Below are 18,029 nucleotides of genomic sequence, written 5' to 3'. Positions count from 1 at the left end.
TATTATTATTATGACTATTACAATACCAGTGAAGGTAAAAGTTTCTCCCTACACAGAAGGTAATTTTTTTTTTTCTTAGAAAGTAACATTTACAAACAAAGAAGTCTGTTTTCATAGTGAAAGACAAATATATATATTTCTATAAAAGTGAAGACACAGACAAAACAGAATAAAATAACACATACCGAGAATCTTTTGCCCCAAAAAGAGGTAGACCCTAATGGCCCAGTGTCCTTCAGAACATACACTGCACCCAAGATTCCACAATTCATCCAAGCAAGGTTACAGTTTTCTCCCACACCAGAAGCAGCAAAATGAAATCTGAAGGGACTGCTTATTCCTTTGCACCTTAGCTTCAGTTTTATTTCTCTTGTTTGTACACAAATGGCCTTGAATTTACTTTTAGAGCATCACTTTACTTTTCTTACCGGCTCAATTTCGTAGTGGTATTAAGGAAAACAAATAAAAGTAGTTTGCTCTGCTAATGATGTAATGCATAAAACCCTATAAATACTTCTCCATTTGCAGTTTACCCTGCTGTTCCTAAAGCTAGGAAGGTTAAAAACCATGATTATAGTACCGTCTCACCTTCAGGAGTTTCACTGCACATATCAAATTACTGTCCACAGGATTAGAGAAGAGTGCATTTAGTAATTCCCGAAGACCTTCTTGAAGAATTTCTGCTCGTGTTACCTGCCCCTTCATTCCTTTAATCTGCAAAATATATATTAAAAACCCCCACATATTTAAAAGACTTGAGTTTTAGAAATTAATCTAAGCACTTTTTCTCTCTTGAATGCTGTGTGGTTTGTTTTGTGATCAGCATAGTTGATCTCTATGGTGGGAAGAACATGCTTGGCATGCAACCATTTTAGAATGTAGATTTTCACAGAATCGTGGAATGGTGTGGGTTAGAAGGGACCTTAAAGATATCTAGATCATCCTCTCCCTCGACCTGCTGGCCACACTTCTTTTGGTGAAACCTAGGATGCAGTTGGCTTTTGGTGCTGCAAGTGCACATTGCTGGGTAATGTTGAGCTCCTTGTCCACCAGCATCCAAGTCCTTTTCAGCAGGGCTGCTCTTGACTGATTCTTCACCCAGTCTATATTTGTGCCTGACCCAGCTGCAGGACCTTGCACTTGGCTTTGTTCACATAGGCCTACCTCTTGAGCCTGTCTTGGTCCCTCTGGATGGCATCCCTTCTCTCCAGCACGTTAGGTGCACCACATAGTTTGGTGTTGTCACTGAACTTACTTTAAGTACAATCCTTACAATTCTGAAATAATAATGCATGTCTAGCATTTTGTTCCTCTGCTAACAAATTGCAAAAAAAAAAGCTACCAAATGCCTCCCAAATGGTCCACAAAATATCAAAATCTCAGAACCCCATGCTCTTTTCCAGACTATGTATTTTTTACAGCTGTGGTGGCTTACTTCCAGAAGGCATTCTTTATGTATTTAAAAAGTTACAGAAAATGGTTTAAACATAAATGGTATACCCTACAGAGTATGGTAAACTCCACAAATGAACAACTCCCTCTCCTTCAAACTCTTTGCACATGTTTCTTTTTTTCCTGTAGCAAGTGAAAAGTAGATTTCAAAGACCACTTATGCACAGAAATGGAAGAGTCAGAGAATGATTTTCCTCATGGCAGCAGAACATTTTTATAGTGTCTGTTTACATCAAACCATTGAAATAATCAAGTCAAAAGTATATTCTTAAGTACACTACAGCAGTTAGTGAACTTGATGAATGCACAGCCATAAAAGAAAATTCTGTAGATTTTTTTGAACATATCACAAATACAGGAAACCAATACAAGACTTCGTGCTTCACGCATAAGCCATGGAGTCAGTCATCCGAAGAAATATCTTTAAAGGTCTCAGTTTTTAATTTGTCATTTTGAGGATTTCCACATCTTTCTCAAGGGTTTGTTAACTCCTCCTATTAATGTCTGAATACTGAATTACATGGGTTATTGATCCTGATCTGCTTCTGCTAAGCTGTAGCATTTCATATGTTGGTTAAGTATAGTTATATGGGGGTTTTGCCAGTAGAATAAAATATCCAAAGCTTAATTTCAGAGGTGTTTTACAGTCAGTTCTTTCTATGAATGTTTACACTTCAATGTCTATACACTTCTCGTCTAATGATTTTTTTTGATTGTTCATATGTTTCTTGGACAAACACATTATAAGGAAATTGTTCCCATATTCTTTTACTTTACTCCCCTCTGCCTTTAAAAAAACACCTCAAACTACTTCAGTTCAGTGTTTACCTAAACACAACAAAAAATTAATGAAGAACCAATTGACATGCTATTTTCTTCTTACCTCTAAGTTAAGGTAAAGTTCAGCTAAGAACAGCACAAAGGAATGAAACTGTTTTTTAGTAGCTTCGTCACCTTTGGTAGCTTCATTTCTGTTTTCATACTCTGTTCGACACCTGTAAACATCAAAATAAAATTGTATCACCTATAACCATTCTAACATACGAAATAAGCTACTCATTTAAGGGAACAATGAGAACTTATGACCTGCATGAAAACTGTAACAAGCTGAATGCTGGGGACTGTGATGTGTGAAGGATATGAGAGGCCCTCACAAAGGAACAGTGGATTTTCATCCCTTTAGACAATACATATGATTACACGATTATGTGTTTAAGCAGTAAGATATTTGATGCAGAAAAATGAAACTGAGCAGATTAAAACACGTAGCAATGAAGACAGTTAAATAATTTATACATTAGAGTACCGTAGAATCATCGAATCAGTCAGGATGATCTCAGAGGTCCTTTCCAACAAGTCCATCCCTTGATCCATGGATACTAGACCATGGCACTAAGTGCCACATCCAGTCTTATCCTAAAAACCTCCAGGGACGGAGAATCCACCACTTCCCTGGGCAGCCCATTCCAATACCTGATTACCCTCTCTATAAAGAATTGCTTCCTAATATCCAATCTAAACCTTCCCTGGCACAGATTAAGACCACGCTCTCTTGTCTTACTGATAGCTGCCTGGGAGAAGAGACCAACCCCCACCTGGCTACAGCCTCCTTTTAAGTAGTTGTAGAGAGTGATGAGGTCTCCTCTGAGCCTCCTCTTCTCCAGGCTAAACAACCCCAGCTCCCTCAGCCTCTCCTCATAGGACTTGTGCTCAAGTCCCTTCACCAGCCTGATTGCTCTTCTCTGGACCTGCTCCAGCACCTCAATGTCCTTCCTGAACTGAGGGGCCCAGAACTGGACACAGCACTCCAGGGGGTAGCCTCACCAGCGCTGAGTACAGGGGAAGGATCACTTCCCTGCTCCTGCTGGCCACACTGTTCCTGATCCAGGCCAGGATGCCATTGGCCTTCTTGGCCACCTGGGCACACTGCTGGCTCATGTTCAGCTTCCTGTCAATCCAAACTCCCAGGTCCCTTTCTGCCTGGCTGCTCTCCAGCCACTCTGTGCCCAGCCTGTAGCACTGCAGGGGGTTGTTGTGGCCAAAGTGCAGGACCCGCCACTTGGCCTTGTTGAACCTCATCCTGCTGGAATCAGCCCAGCTCTCCAGTCTTTCCAGGTCCCTCTGCAGAGCCCTCCTGCCTTCCAGCAGGTCGACACTCCCTCCCAACTTGGTGTCATCTGCAAATTTGCTGATGACACCTCAATCCCCTCATCTAAATCATCGATAAAGATGTTAAACAGGACTGGTCCCAGCACTGATCCCTGGGGAACACCACTGGTGACCGGCCACCAGCTGGATGCAGCCCCGTTCACCAGCACTCTCTGGGCCCGGCCCTCCAGCCAGTTTCTAATCCAGCACAGAGTGCCCCTGTCCAAGCCATGGGCTGCCAGCTTTTTCAGGAGAATGCTGTGGGAGACGGTGTCAAAGGCTTTGCTGAAGTCCAGATAGACACATCCACAGCCTTCTCCTCATCCACCAGGTGGGTCACCTGATCATAGGTGATCTCAAAGGAGATCAGGTTGGTCAGACAGGACCTGCCCTTCCTAAACCCATGCTGGCTGGGCCTGATCCCTTGCCCATCCTGTAGATGCTGTGTGATTGCACTCAGGATGATCTGCTCCATAACCTTGCCAGGCACTGAGGTCAGGCTGACAGGCCTGTAGTTTTCTGGGTCCTCCTTCCAGCCCTTTTTGTGGATCGGTGTGACATTCACCAACTTCCAATCATATCAGTCCAGAATGTGTAACAATAACACAGGTGTCAAATGTCCACAGAAATATAATTTATATATAAATTTAAATATAAATACACAGGATTATGACAATATGGCAATGAAGTAATTTTTCTAGTATTCAAAAATATACAAGTTTGCATAGCAGTCCAAAATCAAACTCAAAAAATAACTGAGATAAAAGGAAGGTCAGATAAATTCTGATGTATTCTCAATGATTGTGTAATGGATTAAAAAATAGTAGAGAAACTAAGAAATCTAAAGAGCTGAAATTTCATGTAGAAACTTTGCTGTGAAACAGAAGAGGATCTCTCTTTGGTCATATCGTTGGGTTGTTTATCTGCACATACCCTCTCTCCTCTCAGTTTCATCCATATCAGCAATAAAAACCTTAGCAACTTTGAACTCATGGCTTCAGGGTTCTAAAATGAATGTTATCTACTGGGTTTGCTTCAAAAATCAGGAACTAGGAAATCCAACATAAACAGGGACTTGCTTTCATTCCCAAGTAACACCCAGAGTTAAAAAACCCAAAACCATTAATTTTGAAAGCAACAAAACAAGGGAAAAATAAGTATCTTCAGCCTCTGTATGTCCTGGTTGCTTTGCATTGTTTACACTATATCAAGGACTTTTCTGCTTTTCATCCTACCCCATCAGTGACGAGGCTGGAGTGCACAAGAAGTTGAGCAGAGACACAGTCAGGACAAGTGATCTCAAGTGACCACAGGGATATTCCATCCCATGTGGCCTCATGCTCAGCATATAAACTTGGGATAAAGCTGGCTGGGGTCTACTGTTTAGGAATTGGCTGGGCATGGGTTAGTGGAGTGGGTGGTCAGCAACTGCATGGTGTTTCACTTGTTTTGTATATACTAATTCTTTACAAAATAGAAAAACATGTAAGAAAGTAACAGGCTTAAAATGACCTGCTGATACTGACCTTTGAAGTAACAACTGTCTGAAGTTCCCACTTTGTGGACTAATGGTTAGATGGTGAGATAGATAGTTACACAACCGTGCTCCCATGTAGGAAAAATTTGGGACAGATGTGGCCTTCCAAAATAAAAATGAAAAAATAAATTATTCTTAAAACTAATGATTAACCTATCAGGAAATACCTTTAAAAGCTTTTTTTGAAATCTGTGCTTAGTAACACTTGATTAGACAACTGAAGAGCAGAAGAGTAATGATTAACAATTACTGTTTGCCACGTTCATTTTTGTATCTCATCAGCACTTCACTACATGCATTTCAGCACTTAAAAGTTCATTTTACTGTGATTTTGTGGCTCTAAGAAAACAATCACCATTATGCCATGTATCTTCAACTCTACTTCTGCATTGTGACCTACAGCCAAAAAGCATCTGAAGGTCACTTACAAACTCTTGTACAAAAAAAATCAACACTGGACATTAAAACACTTTTTCAAGGACATCACATACTTTCTCAAGGAGCAATGTAAACCTGCTTAGTTGGGTTAAATTAAGATAACTAAAGCAGACACAAACTTTAGCAATTTTAGTCATTTTGTGATAAGCCAGGAAATTAGTATCTGGGCCTCTACTCAAGACAGAAGAATAATAAGCATATTGACTTACACTTAAACACTATCTTATCCTGACATACAACAAATCTAAAATTAGATACTTTGGGATAGCAGCACGGCTTTTTTGCACTAAGTTATATTTTTCACATAATTTCAGACTGGTAACACTGTGTTTCTCAGCTGAGGAAGACACAGTAAACCCTAATGCTGGACTTGTTTTTAAGTTACATTAGGTGAGAGTCAATGTATTTAAAATACAAGAAGTTAAAAATAGCATAAATTCCTCTTTTTTTCTTCCAGTAAAGTTATATGGAATATTTTCATCTTTTTATAACTATCCTCTATGGGTTCAAAAAAAGGATAGAAAAATGATGCTGCCAAACATAGCACAGGTGATTCTTCATGTCTAACTAAACTGTCTTCAATTAAACATGCATTAATTTTGTATAAGAATGAGAAACTTGAAGCTCTACAGTTCTGTACAATGACCAAACAGTCATTCCACATTTACATACCCCAGATTAAAATATTCTGCAGGTATCTGCTCTTGAACAAAAGTCTGCATTCAAGGCAGAACTTGAAAGCAACAAACCCATGAGAGGGTGAGACACCCAATGTAATAAATAGCAAGCACAAGCGTGGCTTCATTCTGTGCAGTGAGCCCAAAAGACAGTAACAGCAGCTCATTTGCTAAGCAGCACATATTAAGCTGTTCTTTCCAATGGCTCCCCCAATTAGTACAGAGTTCAGCTCAAGGTCTCTGTCCTCATTTCCATGGCCATCAATGGGACTGGACCTAGTTACCCTCAGATGAGCTTTCCTCTTCTCCAGTTATGCTGTTTTGAAATAGGTATATTCCAAATAAAGCAGAAAGCCTGTCAATAAAGAACCATTCCCAAGGGGTGATGTGTACAGTGCATATGAACCTATTTTTTTTAATACCAAGGAATTAAGAATATTTTGGAATTATGAAGAATTTTTTTTGCAGGATTGAATAAAAATATAGAAGTCTGATATTGTTTAAGAGTTTCAAATATAATCCTTTAATTAAGCACTGTAACTTCAACTGTAGTATTTTACCAAGAGCTACAAATACTTAGGAAAGAGCAAGCTGGGCAAGTGTATACAATCTAGGGAACCCACATTTGAGCTACCATTTCAACTCATTGAGCAAAATCTTTCCCTCTATCTTTCAGTCTGAAAGAAAAAAAAGAAAATCAAACCATTAAAATACTACACAAGCACAATGACATAAGAAGTAATACTGGGATGTATTCTTGGATACTATGTAACAGAGGCATAATATCTATGTTATAAGACAGAATACACAGACTACCTGCTGATAGATGAGTTCAACAAGTTCTTGTAAAGATTCATCTGTAGTGACCCAGCCATTCAATGCCTCAGCAAAATGCTCTATTTCAGTTTCAAAACAACCTGGTTGCTCAGTGAGGTGATTTAGGAAGTCTTGTACATATTCTGCCAAACTCAGATAGCCATCATATCTATCTTCAAAGGAAGAATCCTGTAGAAGTGAAAGAATATACCAGTCTCTTAAAAAGAACCTTGAATAATGCTGTCATACTTACTATCTCCAGAAGTAACTGTACAGCCCCCAATTTGCAGCCTCTGTGTACTTGATTACAACATTTTTACAGCGCACAGACCTCACCATATCACAAAGCTCTTATCGTCTGATCATGTTAACCAGGTATCTGGGTATTCCAGCAAAACACTGGAAGACGGATTAAACAGAAATCAGTCTCCCAAGTTGAGTACAAGATTAACTAATAAACAAAGTAAATATATGTTAAGGGTAGGACCACTGTGGATACATGAACTGCAGAAGTTAAAAACTGAAAATCTGAAACAAAGTATTTTGGATTAAGTGTGTACAGTGCTCCAAAAGATGGAGGAGAAGTTGAAGAAATACAATAAATACAGTGTCGTGCTCCCATGTAGAAAGTATAACTAGGAAGACTGATATTTTAAAGTCAGCATATTTGCATCTCTTGGCAACAGATGAAAGATTACAAGGCATGAAATGAAACTATTAAAATGGTATTGCATTAATTTGCAGCTACTGAGGTTAAAACCCAGACAGTAAACACACCTGTTCCCTAAAGACAGTAGGGGCTAGCACAATATCACTTCATCAGTGCTTATGCTCCCACCAATGGGACAGAGGAATGATGATTTTGTCCATTCAAAAATGAATGTATATAAGTATCTAACATCAATACTGTTACAAATTATTACAATGTGGTATATGAGTGGAATAGCAAAAAAAAGCAGCACAATTCGTGATGACACTAGTAGCAACACAGTACAAATAATTCACTTTGTCACACTACACAAATGATTGTGAAAAACATCTCATAGATTTCAGAAGTATCAGAAGAAGCCTAAGGAGGGACTGCTAAAAAATAACTTACAATTAACAATTCAAGACATAAGAGAAACAATATCAGAATTCTCAACTGATCTACTAATTAAAAATGTTTAAAGTGTACTATCTACTGCAATGAAAAACAGAGCTAAAATGATAAAACACTTCTTATTTACATAGTGTACATAAAGTAACAAGATTTATAAGTATATTCTCCTTCTATCACTCCCTTAATGAGGGGTTTTCATTTAGTTTATCTTCAAAATGCCTCCATCTCTCCTCTTCTGTGAAAATTTTTTATCTCAGTATGAACTGTGAGAAAGACAGATACACACTGCTGAAAATCAAGTACTGACATTAATTTCATGACTTGTGAAGAATGCGTGGGAAAAAAAGCAGACTTTCCAAAATTCCCCAGATGCATGTCATAAGGTTATACAACTCTAAGCTAGCGAGGTGGGGGACACACTGATGTAACAACAGTAAAAACTAGAAAGATTTCCTATGATGTTTAATTAAGTAGAACATTTGCTCAGGTAATAATACTAAGGATGGGTTTATGGAAATAATAGCCAACTATTACTGCCCACAAGGAAAAAGTCTTCAACAACCTGATCTGAGCTGAGCACAGGAACTTCAGAGGTCCTTTTCAACCCAAAGTATTCTACAACTCTAATGGCTTAGAACTTATAAAACCAAAAAGTAAAAGCTAATAGGCACATGTGTGACTTGCTAAACACTCTGTGTTGCTAAAGGAAATACACTTTTACAAGGCAATTTTGGATGGCCCAGTAAGAGTTCTGTACAATAAACTTAAAACCATTTTATTCCACAGAACTATTACATTACTGTGCAGCTACTGCAGCTTATTCACATACAGCTGAACTAGTGTCACTGCACACAACCTGTTTGAAAACTCTCCAGCCAGGCTTCAGAGCATGCAATTGCTGTAGCTTATAAAAGAAGCTGCTCTGACAGTCCTCAGATTGTTTTGAGATCTCCATCAGCAGAGGGGAAGGTATCTTCCTCTCATACTCACTTGTACATACAGTAATTCAGTCTCAGAGGATAATGAACGTAAGGGACGCCAATACCATTTGGTCTACTGGTGTTCCTGTATCCTCCTACTTCCATTTTGTAATTAATAGGCTAAACAGAGGCTAAACTCTGTGCCATGTTCAGCTATCTGTACTAATTATGCAACTCCAAAAGAAGCCTATATTTTAGTAATTATGCCAGGGAACTGAACAAATGGGAGAGAAAAATGAGTAATCCAAATATGATAATAAAGTTGTATATTGCTAAATTACTTACACTTGACTCTTTAAAAAGGATCTGAATTTAGCCCAGTAACTTCTAGACATAAACTACTTCCATTTCTCACTGTCGGATTTAACATAAAGACAGCATCATACACTGTATCAACTCAAGGAAAACAAACCAAATGGCTCTTCAATATTTTTAGCAGAAGCTGGCTAACAGAAACCTGCAAGATTACACATTCATTACAAATTTATGACTCCAAGCCATGGAAGCCAAATAGAAATTTTTCATTAATTTCAGTTATTTCTCCATCAAGCCAGTGCTGTCTAATTCTTCTCCCTAATGTTTGAGAGCTATAGGATGGGATCCTGGATTATTCACAACAAAGGAGTCACCAATTAAAAGATTATATATTCGCCTCTCTTCTATTAAGTGTCACTTCATGAGTTTACAGACATAAGAATAGAAGGCTAAATCAGTACTAAAACTCCTCTGATTTACCTAAAGATAAAACAGAAATTCTACAGAAAAGATTCCAGAGCCAAATCTGCTCTTGGACTCAGTTTCTTTACATGTGCTGATTACCATTTTCCTCTATCTTGTAAATTCACACAATTTCACTTAGGAACTTCATCATTAATCGTTGATTTGATTTCTCTTCAGACTTTTTCAGAACAAGCTTTCCTTCCCTTGAGATTATATGCACTTAACAAGTTTACAATAAAGATATTGCAAATTCAAGTATTAAGACTGTTGCATATACAAAACAACCTATGCATGCTGAATGAAGTTAAATGGCACTCTTATGCTTGGCCTTCTTTTGGAAAGTAACTGAAATGAAAACAAAAAAAGGCAGGAAGGATTGTGGAATCCTAAAAAAATAAAAATTTCACTCCTCAAACTCTTAAATGAGAGCATCATGCCCTTCTCTAGCCTACTGTAGACATCTAAAATTGCTGATGGGTTGGACTCTGTATGCAAACAGAGAATTCCATGAAAGCCTTTCTCCAAAGTCCTGGTAAAGTTTTCCTGAAAATGCTAGTAAGACTTGTATGCTGTATCCCTTAAACTATCTTCACAGGTAATAGACAGTTTTGAGTATCACAACTGATTGGAAATAAATGATCTAATAATCAAATGTTATATGGGCACATGTGGTAATTATAATAATGTACAATTAAACAAGAAATCAGCACTATTTCTAAAACAATGAATGTTTAATAGCAAAACCACTGTGCATTTTATACGAGAAGTGCAAGTTTTCAGATATGAAATTCCAGGGAACTTTACAAATGAAAGCTAGAAAGCACTAATTTTAATTCAGAGAGAATGAAGTTACTCAAAACTTTATCTTGATTCAAATTTTAAAATCTCATGATTAAAATATGTGTAATAATAAAGTGTACTAAAATTTCCTATTTTTATTGCAAGTGAGGCCAGTTTATGAAATTAATTCAGTCAATAAAGTTAAAACCCCAATATTTTGTAATAGCAAAGGATGAAAGTCCGAAATACCACTGTTTTATGTCTAGCATATTCTGATTAAAGTCCCCGCAACATACTTACAAATAAGCATTCTAGGTTTTGCTAACATTTCAAGAGGTATTTTTATTAATAGATGAGTCACATTCATGGCATATTCCAACAACACAGCAACCAGGAACTCCCACATGCTTGTGTGTTTTTGCAAAATAGCTGAAAAGCAACACTGTTGGTCTTGAAACTTTGCAATTTTAAGTGTGCAGTATGTATGCCATTCAAAAGGACCTTTTTCTTTTTGTCTTGAAACTAAATTACTTTTTTTTAGAAACCATGTAACCTCTACTGGGGCAAAGTAGTTCTTTTCCCCTAGATTCACTGAAGCACGTTCACATTGGCATTTTGTTAACAGTTCCATATTGGCAGTAGGCTTGTATTATCCAGGAGAGTAATTATATTCGGGGAACTGGCAAAACTGGTAACATAAAGGTAACATCAGTTTTACTGGAGAGGAAAAGATTTCAAAACACCAAAAACCCATATTTAGCATTCAAATAAAGTATATTTAAACACGTTATTAAAAAACTATTTGCTTCAGCATCGTTGGTTTTTTTCACTTGATTGTATTTGTAAAAGTAATAGTTCCCACCTGTTTAGATATAGTACCAGAGTTTGCTCGCTTGTGTAACAAAACGATATTCCAAGAATTCACACAGATCTTCCCTAGCGTAGAACTACTGAAGCAGCAACATGGAAGACAACGGAGTAGAAAATAAAAGTACCAACTTCTGTTACATGATGCAGCTGCAATATTGACGCGAGATCACCTTTAGTCTATCTGGAAATGTATTTTTTACTAGGTGTGTGGGTAAGTAACTGCTACTAATGAGTGTAACCCTATTTTTTTGTCCATTGGTGATACAATACCACTGAAGGAATTAAAAGACACATGATGATACATTGACTTAGGCAGTCATGACGAATCATACCCGTGGCACAGGAAATTCAGGAAAAGCAAAGCCTGTGCTCATAAAAGCTAAAGTTCAAGCTTTCCCCGCACCTTCTTCAAAAACCTGCGAACTCTGCATAAAAATGCACAACAGCTTTTAATGAAAATGCAGCGTAGATGTCACTACAACACAGACAGTCACAAAAAACCCCAGCTTACTCTCATGCTAAATGTAACCAATGCTTGATGTAACCAACAGGGAATGTTGCTACCTGCAGCAAGCTTTGGCAAAATATCCCACATTAAAGGCTCTCAAGTACACCATAATATTCGCCCTTTACCACTTAACATTCTGGCTGTAACTCTAGAGGTTATTATGACAATTTTTGCAATCTCTTCAGCAAATGCAGAATTCAAATTAACTGATATAAAAGATCTCAAGAAAACATTGTTAACTGAAATATAAGCAAATTGGCATATACTAAGGAAGAAGTTAAAACACTCACTGTGAAATTCTGATTGAAATTCTGGTTGTATCCTGCTGGATAAAATTCAGGTGCTTTAGCAGATAGCTTTGATGTTACTACAGAAGCCACAGCCAACTGAGGTTCAGCCATTTCTGGTCCAGAATCAAGAACTGAAGCCTTATCTTCTGATCCAGATGGAAATCCCGTCTTTTGCAGGTGCTCTGAAAAAGTTTTGTTAACAACTTTTCTTAGAAATCACTAAACTAATATGTATTCACACTAGTATGTATTCACTACTATGTAAACCCAGAATACGTTTTTAACTTCAAGTATAATTTTTCTGTAAATATACTTTCAAGTTTACTTTAAATACATAGTTTTTATTATTTCTCTTAAATATGTTAAAGTTTTCATTTGAGCACACTCCAGATGTCTTTCTACGTGATAGAAAGCGAAGATGACCAAAAAAAAAAAGGAGAAGGGAAAGAAAGAAAAAAGAGCTCTTTTCTCTTGTGAAAACATGTTTTCTGAAAGAGCTAACCTAAGAAACTAGTAAATCTGTTTATGGTATGTTTGTTCATCGTGTGGTTTTTCACAGATTTCAAATACAAGTTCAAGACTTTGGAAGGTTAATAAATGAAAGACACCACTACTTTTTAGCAACTTATTTTTAACAAAATGCTCAGAGACACTTAGCTATCATTGTTCCCATACACGATTTGCCAAAACATCTAGTTAAGGTGTTTTTAAAATGCTATTTTTCAAACATATCATTAGAGATTAGCTCATAAGTTTATTGAAAACAGAATCTGACACCTACCTGAAAAAGCTGACCAACAGACAGTGCTTTGTGTTACTGTTGGGTTGGGTTTATTTTTGCGCAAACCTTTAGGCTGGAGTTCTTCAATACGGGGAAGGCTGAGACCATCTGTGGTCAGATTAACAGATGGATGAAAAGCACACTCAGATGTGGGAGAACGGGGGTGGGGGGAAGGACGAAGAGTGTTGCAAGCAGCTGCACTACATCACACCTTTACCTGGGCCAGGTCCATAACCCAGTGTCCTGGTTTTAGCTGGGACAGAGTTAATTTTCTTCTGAGTAGCTGGTACAGTGCTATGTTTTGGATTCGGTATGAGACTAATCAGTCAACATGCTAATGCTCTGGATATTGCTAAACATGCTAAACAGTGCTTACTCTAAATCAAGGATTTCACTTTCCCACGCTCTGACAGCAAGAAGGTGCACAAAAAGCTGGAAGGCAACGCAGACCCGACAACTGACCTGGACTGGCCATAGGGACAGTCCATACCATAGAATGTGGTGTTCAGTATATAAACTCCCCTCCTGGCACCAGTTGGCCAGGAGTTGCCGCTGCTGGGGGATGGGCTGGTCATCGGTCAGCAGGTGGTGGGCGACTCTGCTGCGCACCACTTGTTTCTCTTCGGTTTCATTCCTCTCACGCCTCCCTACTCAACCAGGTGTCCCCCGGCTTCCTGGGGCTTCCCAGCCCGCCTCGGCCTCAGGGCGGTGCGCGGCTCAGGCACTTGGGAACAGGACCACCCTCTCGCCGACAGGTGCCGGTGCCCCCGCTCCGCTCAAACCTCGCGCGGCGCCGCCAGGAGCCCGGCAGGAGCCCCAGGAGAAAGCAAGCGGGGGGAGGGTGGTCCGTACCTGCCATCCCGGTGCCCAGCGGCGCCGTCTTCGGAGGCCGCAATGGTTCCTGCTGCGGGAAGAGGCCGCCCGCTTGGTGCTGCTGCTCCTCGGCCGAGCCTGAGCCACGGGCAGCGTTGCCCCCGGGGTGGGCCCCGCCGCTGCCGCTCTCCGGTGCGCCCCCTCCCCGGCCCGGGCCACGGCTGGCACGGGGCGCTCGCTCGAAACTCTCCGACATGCTGAGGCCGGCGGCTCGGGCGCTCATGGGAGGGAGGGAACGGGGCGGGGGCCCGCGGGGGGCGGGCGGAGCGCGGGCCCGCCCCGGGCCCGCCCGGCCGCTGCACTTTCGGTTTGGCGCCGCTGCCGCGCCCGCCCCCCCCGAACCCGCGGCAGCCTGGAAACGGCATTTCCAAAACCGCGATATCCTCTGGGATTGATCTCCCCACGGGGAAAGCGGGCGAGGTGGCCTTAAGAGGGCCAAGGCTTCGGCTACAGCAGAAGAGCTGTAGCCACAGGTGCATCGCGCCACGCTGAGCGCACACAGCTGTTTCTAGCAGAAAGGGGTGGGAAAGCGGCGGGGGAAATTCTAAATTTAACGCGATGAAGTTAAGCCTCCAACATGACCACATCATTGTATGGCTAGGGCTACTTAATATAAATGTGTCTGCCCAGAACAATGTCTTTTCATGTATAATTTATGTATGATGTGATAACAAATGCTCTTCTGATTTAATTTTTAAAACTACCTTTCATGCCAACAGGAACAGACTGAAAAAGATGGTCCACGTAATGCATCTTTCTAATATTATCATATTAACTGTGAATGATCCAGCTCACATGTCCACTTACAGTTTAATTCTTCTATTTTTGTTCAGCTTCAGTCCAGAGTCTTGCTCTACTTGTTCTGCACATTCCAGATCACAATCTACTTTCAGGATGAGGAGAGCAACTGTGATCTGAGGTGCCCCAAATATACCTCAGCTGATCCTGCTGGCAGCGTTTGTATTTTGTCTCCCTGAACAGTCTGATCTTTGCTGACCTTGTCACCTGTTCCTGCCACAAACTCAAAAGGATGTGTGGTGTTGGGTCAGTCTGTTCACCACTCATGAGGGAATGAAAAAATAGGCAAGTATGTATGAAACGTTTTTAAAAAAATCAGAACAGCACTGTCTTGCATTAAAAAAAAAAAAAATCCAATTGGACTGTAAAATGGTGCCTTTAGAAGCCAAATTCCTACTATGTTTACTATTACATGTTACCAGTTTCAATTATTAACAGGGGGAGGGGGAGGGTGTAACATATTTTTTACTTCCCCAAGGCATGAATTGGATTGATTTTGGTTGAGATAAAAAGGTGGCCAGACATTAAAGGTGACACAAGTTAAAATTAATGAGACATATGGGAAAACTGTTCCTAGGCAACCCCTTCCGAAAGTAAAGAATGGTAAAATAACATATCTTTACTCTGCAACTGGAATGAGAGACAATGCAGGAGGTTTTGTCAGAGTATTGTAAACAACTGTCACAACCAACTTAGGGAGTATTACCAATCCTTTAAAGATCACAAATTAGCTATATTACAAATAATCAGTGTTCTTTTGTTATTTCAGCTCTAGTTTTAAAGCCTATATTGTGACCTCTGTCCACATCTGTAGACTTTACCTTAAGAGGAGGTAAAAAAAGCTTATATTAATGTGAAAAAGAAAGTTGAAATTCTGCAGCATTATATACTGCAATCACTTTTCAATATGTCAATTTTTCAAGAAAGCAAATCTCATTCTTTAAGGCATACACCTATGAGGAATTAAATGTCTCAGGTTATCATTACTGAACCAGAAAACTTTTCAGCTTTGGTCATAAATGTAAATTCTTTTCATTTAGCAGATATTCTATATTATCTTAATTTAATGACTGTTTGGCAACTACTTACCACTTAGAGTGGAATGTGATCCCAAGTCCATATTTTTCTTACAAATGTGCTACTGAAGTTTGCATGAGAGCAATTGTGTTTGACTGGAACAAAATTAAGAAAAAAAATCAGGCAGTTAATTCCAAAATTACAATCCCTGAACACTGCCTACAGTAGTATGCCCCTTTCTAAGCAGAATGGCCTGAGTAACTCAAGTCCTGTCAATTACTTCAAGCCTCTGAGACCAAAGAGCAGAACACTGAGATCGCTAAACTAGTAAGTATCCTAAGCACTCAATGGCCGGATTAAACTTTTCTCCAAAGGCAGTTAGGAGTGCTTTTAAGTATCCACTAGAAGTTACCCACTTTGTCCTAAGAGTCTTAACTAATAGTCTGAAGCAGTTCAGAACCAATACTGCACACACCTTTGATGCCTGGCGTTGAGAAATCATACACTGTAACCTTGTCACTATTCAGAACCCAGGCATTTTTACATGCTTGTGTTTGGGTTTTTTTTTTTATGCTGATAAGATATAATAATTAGGGGAAAAAAAAAAAAAGGAGAGGGCTAATTCTAGCTTTTAAAATGGAATTAATAGCTGAATTATGCCAATCCCTATCATACTGATGAGGCATGTTATTGGACTATGGGCCCAAAAGTTATTGAGCACAAAACATAAAGCACAGGTATAACCCGTAGCTCTAAATGGAATCTTTCATACAAACTTATTTAAAAGCACCGTAGTGAACAGAGTCTTGTAGTAGTAGAGTATCCTAAAATATCCCTCAGAGACTCATGTTTTCAATGCTTATCTTCACTTCTAGTCCCAGCTCACCAGTTAGGAGCCTTGCAGCTGTGTGACATCTCCAGCAATGTGTGTTTTGCAGGAGCAGTGACACAGACTTACAATACATTAAAAAAAAAAAAAAAAAAGAAAAAACATGCCTAATTTACGCATGGAAACCACAGATTGTGTGAAGATAACATATGCAGGATCGTGTGAAGTTAGACTCCATATTCAGGCAATGGGCAGCCTGAGTAGTTGTCCTCTGGAACTGCCTCTCCAACCAAGTGTTCTCTTCATCCAGCCATGCATTATTTGCAGAGCTACAGAATCACAGAATCAATTTACAGGTTGGAAAAGACCTCTGGTATCATCGAGTCCAACCTATGATCGAACAAAACATCACCATGTCAACGAGAGCATGGCATGAGTGCCAGGTCCAGTCTTTCCTTAAAGACTTCCAGGGACGGCGACTCCACCACCTCGCTGGGAAGCCCATTCCAGTGTCTAACCCCTCTTTCTGTGAAGAAATTCCTCCAAAGGTGCCACAGCTCATCATTTCCTCTCACCCTCCCTTACCGCATCTACCACCTCAAGTCCAACATCTCGCTGCTTCATCACGCATTTTTAAGAAGTAACAATAACGGAGGGAACACCACCTACGTGCTGTGGCGTTAGTCCCGCGTCCAGCACGCGTCTCTTCGCCAGCCTCTACCTCCCGGTACCAGTCAGGCACCGTGGGCTGGACACGGTTATCCCGCTATCCCGCCGCCGGCGCCGCGGGCTCGCCCAGCACGGCGGGGACCCCGCGCCGCCGCCCCTCACACGCCGCGTGACGCGGCCGCCCCGACCCTCCGCACCCCCCTCAGTCCTTCCGGGTTGGCGGGCGCGGATCCGCCCCCGTCCCGCCCCAAGGTCGGTCAGAGCCGCGCGGCGGCTCCGCGGGGCTGGTGAGCGCTGTCGTGCGGGGCCGCGGGCGGTGCGGGGCGGCGGGCGGTGCGCGTGCGGGGCCGCGGGCGGGACGGGTGCGCGGCGTCGTGTGGGGCCGCCGCGGCACCGTCGCGTTTTCTGGGCGCGGACGGCGGGCGGCCGCTGGTGAGGGGAAGGCTGCAGTGTCCCATTCTTGAAGGAAGGGAGAGAGGAAGGGAGGGAGGACGCGCGGAGAAGGCAGGTGGCGCGGGAAGGGGCCCCCGGGAGCGCTGGCGGGCGGGAAGCGGGATATGTCTGCTGCGGGCGGCGCCGCGGGCAAGGGCACGGTGCGCGGCAGGGGACGAGCCGCCCGCCGAAGGTCACTCGGTGGCCGCGGACTATAAATAGCGGGAAGGGGCCGCTCCGCGGGCGCTCGGCGAGGCTCCGGGCGAGAAGCACTTTCCTGGCCCCTCTGCCCGGCGTGTCCTCCCGGAGTGT

The 18,029-nt window shown here is 41.1% G+C and overlaps 2 protein-coding genes across 6 annotated transcripts in view; one reads left to right on the top strand and one right to left on the bottom strand.

Annotated features, from left to right (window-relative positions):
* Positions 1-15,942, bottom strand: part of PAIP1 (poly(A) binding protein interacting protein 1) — a 22,691-nt gene extending 6,749 nt beyond the window's left edge. Inside the window, exons 1-7 of one of the 4 annotated variants that reach the window (XM_027880873.1) lie at positions 15,860-15,942; positions 14,780-14,983; positions 12,319-12,500; positions 7,069-7,257; positions 5,127-5,239; positions 2,336-2,447; positions 589-714 (exon numbers count right to left, since the gene is read on the bottom strand). In XM_027880873.1, the coding sequence (XP_027736674.1) occupies positions 589-714; positions 2,336-2,447; positions 5,127-5,239; positions 7,069-7,257; positions 12,319-12,429 (651 nt within the window). In that variant the 5' untranslated portion in view covers positions 12,430-12,500; positions 14,780-14,983; positions 15,860-15,942. Of the gene's footprint in view, positions 1-588; positions 715-2,335; positions 2,448-5,126; positions 5,240-7,068; positions 7,258-12,318; positions 12,501-13,951; positions 14,184-14,779; positions 14,984-15,859 lie in introns of those variants that run through there. The other 3 variants (XM_027880872.1, XM_027880871.1, XM_027880870.1) reach the window with 3 other exon arrangements.
* A 1,579-nt stretch (positions 15,943-17,521) lies between these two features.
* The window catches only part of NNT (nicotinamide nucleotide transhydrogenase), a 43,681-nt gene continuing 43,173 nt past the window's right edge, over positions 17,522-18,029 (top strand). The window contains exon 1 of one of the 2 annotated variants that reach the window (XM_027880866.1): positions 17,522-17,572. The gene's annotated coding sequence lies outside the window, so the exon portion shown is untranslated. Of the gene's footprint in view, positions 17,573-17,630; positions 17,718-18,029 lie in introns of those variants that run through there. The other variant, XM_027880867.1, reaches the window with a different exon arrangement.

The sequence above is a fragment of the Empidonax traillii genome, unplaced genomic scaffold, assembly GCF_003031625.1.
Source record: "Empidonax traillii isolate 1590-97213 ecotype Southwest subspecies unplaced genomic scaffold, ASM303162v1 scaffold77:size1270838, whole genome shotgun sequence".
Taxonomy (NCBI): domain Eukaryota; kingdom Metazoa; phylum Chordata; class Aves; order Passeriformes; family Tyrannidae; genus Empidonax; species Empidonax traillii.
This window is presented reverse-complemented; position numbering and strand designations above follow the sequence as displayed.